The 7,815-nt window shown below is 39.2% G+C and overlaps 1 protein-coding gene across 1 annotated transcript in view; it reads right to left on the bottom strand.

Annotated features, from left to right (window-relative positions):
- EFHC2 (EF-hand domain containing 2) overlaps positions 1 to 7,815 on the bottom strand; it is a 185,144-nt gene that overhangs the window by 43,821 nt on the left and 133,508 nt on the right. The window contains 1 exon segment of the mRNA XM_024734192.1: positions 5,229 to 5,234. Within this exon segment, the coding sequence (XP_024589960.1) occupies positions 5,229 to 5,234 (6 nt within the window).

Below are 7,815 nucleotides of genomic sequence, written 5' to 3'. Positions count from 1 at the left end.
CGGCCAGGGTGGCTGCTGCACCCACACGAGCCAGGTCCTGGCACTGGCGATCCCAGTCAGGCAGTGCAAGCCTCGCCCTACTAAACCCTTTGCCCTGTGTTTGCCACGTGTCCCTTCTTTAGGACCCACCTCACCCTGTCAAACTTTAATGGGCTTCACCAAGAATGAGGAATCTTTTCAAAAGTAGCACATTCTGTTTCTTTTTATTGTGGTGAAATACACAGAACAGAAAATCTGCCATTAGTGGCATTTAGCGCATTCATAATGTCATGCAACCACACCTCTATTTGTTCCAAAATATTTCTATCACCCCAAAGAAGCAATCACTCCAGTTTCTTCCTTCCCCCAGCCCTCTCCCCACCTGGCCACCACTAATCTGCTTTCTATCTCTGCAGACTACCTATCTGGATATTTCATATAAATGGAGTTATGCAGTATGGTCTTTTGTGTCTGGCTTCTCTCGCTTAGCATAATGTATTCATGCTCGTACATGTTGCAACAGGTATCAGTACTTCCTTCCTTTTTATGGCTGAATAATAGTCCATTGTTCGAATGTACCACATTTTGCTTATCTATTCATGCATCAGTGGACATCTGGGGTTGTTTCCCCCTTTTGGTTACTGTGAATAGTGCTGCTATGAACATTCATGTACAAGTTTTTGCTTGAACACCTGTTTTCAATTCTTTAGGTATATACCTAGGAGTAGAATCACTGGGTCATATAGTAATTTTATGTTTAACTTATTGAGGACCCACCAAAATGTTTTCTGCATACTCCATTTTTGCTAGCAGCAGTCACAAAAACAAAGGTCCAACTTCCATCACACATAGCCCTTTCTCACTTAAACCTTCAGAGTGAACCTCAAATACGATCTGAGAGCAAATGCTCATCTTGGTACTTCCTGCCCCATCATTTAAGGAAAATAAAAACGCACTTTAAAAAGTAGCCGTAATTTTAGTGATCTGGTATTCTGTGATTACTACTGTTCATCTTAAAGACTCAAATGGCAGTCACCTTTGCCTTTACTCAACATTGTACTATGCTTCTGGCACTAATATTTTATACAGATCATTACAGTAATATTTAATTAATCTTATAAGGGATGCTGCCATGATTTTCTCTCCATTTTTTAAATTAAAGCCATAAGACTAAAAGAAAAGCCAAACTGCTCTAAGGTATTGAGGTAACTATGCAGAATTCTGAAACTTGAAATGCTAAACAGTTTTACAAGACATAATTCCATTAAAGTCACCCAGTCAAGTAATGGTGCATCAAAACTTCATTTTTTTTTTTTTTTTTTTTTTTTTTCGGTACGCGGGCCTCTCACTGTTGTGGCCTCTCCCGTTGCGGAGCACAGGCTCCGGACGCGCAGGCTCTGCGGCCATGGCTCACGGGCCCAGCCGCTCCGCGGCATGTGGGATCTTCCCGGACCGGGGCACGAACCCGTGTCCCCCTGCATCGGCAGGTGGACTCTCTCTCAACCACTGCACCACCAGGGAAGCCCCAAAACTTCATTTTAAAGGTCTGAATCTCGGGGTATTTTCTTACATATCGAATTGTTAAAGTGTAAGCAATGTCTTTCAAACAAACTAAAAAAACTAGTTTCAATGTAAACAAGGGCTCAAGAGTCTAAGCCTTGGGCCCTAAGGCTTACAAGAAAATCTGGTTGAGCCTAAATTAAACCAAGCAGCAATTTTAATGACAGTTAGATAGCACCCTATCATCTCCTTCAATTGGATATTCAACAAATAAAATGTGTTTCACTTTGTCTAATCAGAAGCCAGGCACACCTGCTCACATCTTACATTCCCTCAGGTTTTCTGTTACTTGTGGGCCTAAGCTGCCCGCCCATACAGAGTAGAACACCCTGCCTTCCCATAACTTACGTCCTAGCCTGGCATAGTGCTGGACTAGTGTGTTACCAGACCGCAGAGAGTAGTAGGGACAGCTGGTAGAATATGTGTCAGAGGAAGGAGAAATGGAAAGATAGATCAAATGGAGCCAGGAAAGATAGATCAAATGGAGCCAGTACAAATGTCTTACCAGATTTTGCTATCAGCCTAACTATAGCTCAAAACCATTTACAGAGCTCTTCAGTCTCACTGGAGAACAAAGCCGTTACACATGGCCATGTTGGCTGGGTACTGCCTACCTCCAGGGAGAACATTTATAGACTTATGGTATAAATTGTGTCCCCTGGAGTTGTGTGACATGGTGGCCTCGCCAGAGAGGCCAAGGGACTCCGGAGAAAAAAGAAAAAAAGAGGTCACCACAGACTATAAGAAAATCATCTACCCCAACCTGGGTCACAACCTGTTTGCAATTGGGAGGCAGTGTGGTTTAGTGGGGAAAATGGGAGCTTCCAAATTATACAGACCTGGATTAAAATTGCAGCCCCACAAATTTGCTAATAAATGGGAACTTTGGCAAATTTGTAACGTTTCTGAGGCTCTGTTCCTTATCTGTGAAATTGGACAAGACCACCTGCTTCACAGAATTTTATGTTACCGAAGGAGCCAGGATGATCCTGTGAAAACGTTAAGTCAGATCATATCATGCCTCTGTTCAAAAGCCTCTGAGGGCTTACCATCTCTCCTGAAGTTGCACCCAAAAGCCTCGTGATGGCCTACCAGGCCCGACATGATGCGGCCCCTCTTCTACTCTCTCTCTCAGACCTTGTCCCCTCTCTTTCTCTCTGCACCCACCATACTGCACTCCTTGCTCTTCCTCAAACAAGGCAGGCACATCTGTTTGGGTGTCATCTTCTCCATGAGGCCTTCTCTAACCATCCTTTTCAAAAGTGTGACCCCTCCCCCTATAAGCCTGGCATTCCCTAACCCCTTCTCTGCTCTCTTTTCCTCAGTGGCATTCTTCGTACGCCAACCTAGTATATCATTTATTTTCTTATTCTGTATATCATCTTTATTCCCCTGCCAGAACGTAAGCTCCACAGAGGGCAGGGCTATTTGTCTGTTTTGTTCATTGCTGAATCCACAACACATTCAATAGTCCCTGACACATAGTAAGCACTCTGTAATAAATAGTTTTCTGAATAAATGAAAAATGAGGGTTAAGTTTGCAAGGTATGAAAAGCATTTAGCTTTCTATAGTGCCTGGAACTGTATGAAAGCTCAATAAACAATAGCAATTTTTATTCTCATCATCCCAAAATGAGGACAGTTTCATGTTGTATTAAACTGGATGAGTTACCTCCTTTAAGCAAGTTTACCTTGGAAAAATGTGAAATGTCTTTGATGAGTGAAATCATGGAATTTATCACAGAATGTAAATGGAAGATGGTACGCTTGTTTTAAATAGTCAAATTCAGGATTTAAGTCTGAAGTGATCAAGTAATAAGCTCCAGGTGTGCCTTCCTTTATATGATGGATAGATTTGAGACACTGCATAAATGCTTAACTCTTAGAATTCAAATTAGACGCCCCCTTTCACTCTCTATTACATATAAAGATACTCTATCTTCATTTTGGTCATTTTTAATTGGCAATGGCACCTAACACCTTAGCTTTAAATTCCTCTAATATCTGTCAAGTTGTTAACGACAAGCAAGCACACTGAACTCTGAAAATAAGTTCTTCAGAAACTAAGGAATCTTTTGACAGTATAATAATTACTGCCAAATTTCTCTGCTTTGTAAATTGATTTTCTGATGTATTTTCTCAAAGAGAAGTACATCTGCATTGAAAATCATTGGGCTTGTTTTCTTATTCCAAATAAATGTAAGCAGCTTCTAGTTTTCTATTACTGCTCTAATCTTCATTTCACATCAAATACTATGGCTTTTCCTGTTTTGACATGTAGTGGAATGTACATGGTAATTTTGATTTATTTAGTTTGAAATCCAGTATGTCTTGGTGCACTCAACTTTGGGGTTGTTTAAGTGCAGCCAAACAAAATGAGATATTCTCATGCAGTTACCAGTAATTGCTGTATATTATTAGCAATATTCTTCATAGGGGTACAATTTTAGAAACCCTTAAAAACGCTCATCTATAATTCTTCTACAATTTGGTACAATATGCATTTAAGCAAGCTAAGACAACAGTGAGGTTTCTTTTGTTTTTTGTTTTTTAAATCATGTCAAGGTTTTTGCAAGATTTTTGCATCCAGCAAGTGGACGCCCGGGATGATGGTGCTTAACTTGCGATGCGGGCAGAGAAGAATGAATATGCATTTCATTTACAAGCAAAGTGATTCGTTTTCTACCACCTTCCTTTTCATTAACACCCATCCTGTGTTCAGGGATTATCTGTCTCCAAGCAAACCTCACTTGTTTGGCTTTTTGTTTTTAACTCTTTCTCATTGGTGGCCAGATGTGATGTTTTAGAGGCCATGCTAAGCCCTGTGACAATTGCGGGTTCTTACATGGAGGGTGACCTCATATAAGCCCACAGGTTATTTACTAGTCACATGATCGGCTGAACACAAGACCAGATCTGTGCCTTCCGGTACTTAAAATCAACTTCGTAATTTAAGACTTACTGATGTCAAAACATATCAAACAAAATATAATCAGATTCTTAATTGTTTCTGAGCACACACTTTAAAATATAAAATTTATTGGTTTTACTCCATTGTAAAAGGAACACATTTCTAAATATAGAGAATTTGGATAATATATAAAAGCAGGAAGAAAACCCATACACGCTCCCACCATCCAAATATAACCAAGTAATCATTCTGGTATACTTCCTCACACTCTCTTTTCTATGCATGGGTATCTACTTGTCTTTTTTTTCTTAATAGTTGTGAACATATTCTATAGTCTGCTTTTTTCCTTTAACTAATACATTTCTTATCATCACACATTCTTCTGAAACCAAAATGCTAATCCATTCTTCTATTATTGGATATTTTGTGCGCTTTTCTCAAATTTTTATATAAATAATGTCATAATGTACATATTTACGCATAAACATTTGCTTGTATTTAAAATTATTTCTGTTACTGTCCCAGAAGTAAAACTAGGTGGGCAAAAGAAAAGGACATTTTAAAGGATCTTGATACATGGTGTTAAATTGCTTTTACCCTCCCACCAGCAACAAGAAAGAGGCCACAGAAATAGATACTATCATTTTTAAAAGTGTTTCCTAACTCATCAGGTAAGAATGATGTCTCATTTTAATCAACAGTGATTTGATTACTAATAAACTTGAACATCTCTTATTTGCTTGGAAATTATATTTCTTCTACAGTGTTCTGTCTGCACATGTCCCTTACCTATATATTCATTCATTCAACAAACACTAAATGAGTACTTAGTTCATGTCAGGCCACATCAACTGATGGAAAATAAGAGAAGAATGGACTAGAGTTGACTCCCAGCCCTCCATGCCTGCACCCTACAGTTAATCACAGACCAAGAGGAAGGCCAAGTCAACAAAGTAGAAAAAGGGCTATAATAAAGATATGTCCAGCTCAGAAAAAGTACTCCTCATCCAGTCTGGCATGTATACACATCAAGGGGGAAATCTAGGAATGCTCCACAGTCGAGGTGTCAATAGAGCAGACGGACCCTGCAGATGAAGGACAATTTGCTAGTCAGAAAAGTAGGGTGGGGAGGGGAAGAAGGTTGGGAGGAATGGGAGAAAACCATATCCTCAAAGATACAAGGAGAGCGAGAGGATGGTACATCTCAGGAGCTGTACAAAGTACTAATAACAGGAGCTACGATTTATCACGTGCTTAGTGTACGCCAGATAGCGATCTAACTGCTTCACATGTATGAACTCATTTAACCTCACAACAACCCTTTAAGTAGGAGCTTGGACTATCCCCATTTTACAGATGAAGAACTAAGGCCCAGAGAGCTCCAGCAAATTGCCCAAGGGCACATGGCTAGTACGTGGTGGAGCCACGATTTGAACCCAGACGGTCAGGATTCTTAGGATGACTAGAACATAGGGAAATGAAGCAAGAGATAAGTTAGAGAGTTGGCAGGTGGGGCCCAATCATGAAAGGCACACATGGGGCATCTGGGTTTTCTTCCACAGGTGAAGGGAATCTCTTGAAGGATGTCAAGCAAGCGAGCACTACGAACAGACAGTTGGACGTCGGGGCACTCAGGAAGCAATGTGAGTGTAGGCATACCAGTAAGGGTTGCTGGGGCAGAGGAAACAGGGCAAGAGGGTGAGCTGAGAGGCATCAACTAGGGTTGGATGTGCTTGGCTGAGGATGGGTCCCAGTCTCTTTCTTGTTCACTGTCTGGGAAACAGGGCCATCATGGAAGCTAGCTTTGGACAGCAGAGGGGAGAGATGATCATATGCCAACCTCAAGAAGACAGAATGTGTCATAATGGCTGCAGGGGCCATCAGGGAGTTCACATTTATGGTCAAGACTTCTCCTAGGACTTTTTTTCCCCCTGTCTTCTGGTTCTGTTTTCAGTTTTTTATGTACTGTTGCCATTACCTTCTATTGCTACTTGTCTTTTGCCATAAAGACTACACTAGGTTTGCTCTTAGATTCTGCAATTTATTTTTCTAGAAAGGAACACTATGCCTTATGCTTGTCTTTGTTTCCTAATAATAGGTTTTAAAATAATAAAATGTCATCAAATTCAAAAAATATAAAAAGTTATATAATGATCTCCTCACCACCTCAAGCTCCAGTCCCACTCCCCAGAATTCTTTTTTCACTCAGCTTTATTGGCATATAAATGACAAAATTATATATATTTAAAGTGTACAATGTGATGATTTGATATACATATACATTGTGAAATGATTATTAGATTCTGCAATTCTATTTGGAATTTTATCTTGGTTAAGTTGAAATTTCCCTAAAATATTTTAAACTTATAACTACATGATTTTCAAAGGTAAGCGTGAAATATGATTTTACTCTCAAGATCAAATATGAATAATTCAGCCCTTAGTTTCCCAACGCTCTTTATTTGGCTATTTTATCTGTGGTACAAACCACGTCATCTTCCTTTTCAATTTTTCTAACAATATTCACTTCTTGAAATAATGTTTTATCCTTGAATTTATCTGTATAACCGTGTGTGTGTGTGTATGTGTGTGTGTGTGTGTGTGTGTGTGTGTGTGTGTGTGAAACCTGTTTTAGTGTTCAATGCTGGTCCAGTCTTTCAAGATAAGATGTCCTCCTTGAGTTCTTAATTTTGATTTTCTCTTCATGTTCTGGAGTAGTTTATGAAAGTAATGGGCTACTTTGAGTAATGTATCAAAGAAACTATATTATAGTCCATTTTCTTGAAGATTTAAAAACATTTCTATTGTCTCCATGTACGAAAAACAACTTGTCCCCAATTTGCTTACTCTCAAAGCACTGAAGATTTGATCCATTTTCTCCTTGCGTTACCTGAAGCCACATCTTTGTGGTTTTTAGGTCACTGGTTCTGCTGGTGGTGGTGGTGTTTTCAAGCTTTATTTTGTGTGTTTGTTTTGCTTTGATGCTCCTTATAAGATTCTTTCCTCATATATGACCTTTAAATTTTTACCAAGGTGTATCTGATGATCCCTTTTCACATATTTTGCTTGGAACAGAGTGAAATCTCTCAATTTCCAGACGTTTTTTTTTTCACTTAGAAAAGGATTTTTCTTTAAAAATTATCATTGATTATTACCATAGTTCCACTTGTTCAGTTCCCTCTCTAGCTCCATTTCTGCTCCTTCTTTCTCAACATTTTAATCTCTTTCTTGTTTTGCTCTGTTTGAGAGTGTTTCTAAAGATAGTTCTCTGGTTTACTACTGAGTTTTCTGCAGTGTCCAGTCTCCTATTAGTGCCTCCTGTTTAATTTTTAATTCAGAAAATATGTGTTTTGCACATTTTAATA

This window comes from Neophocaena asiaeorientalis, unplaced genomic scaffold (assembly GCF_003031525.2).
Source record: "Neophocaena asiaeorientalis asiaeorientalis breed wild unplaced genomic scaffold, Neophocaena_asiaeorientalis_V1.1 scaffold426, whole genome shotgun sequence".
Classification (NCBI taxonomy): domain Eukaryota; kingdom Metazoa; phylum Chordata; class Mammalia; order Artiodactyla; family Phocoenidae; genus Neophocaena; species Neophocaena asiaeorientalis.
The sequence above is the reverse complement of the archived record's forward strand: the minus strand, read 5'-3'. Positions and strand labels throughout refer to the sequence as shown.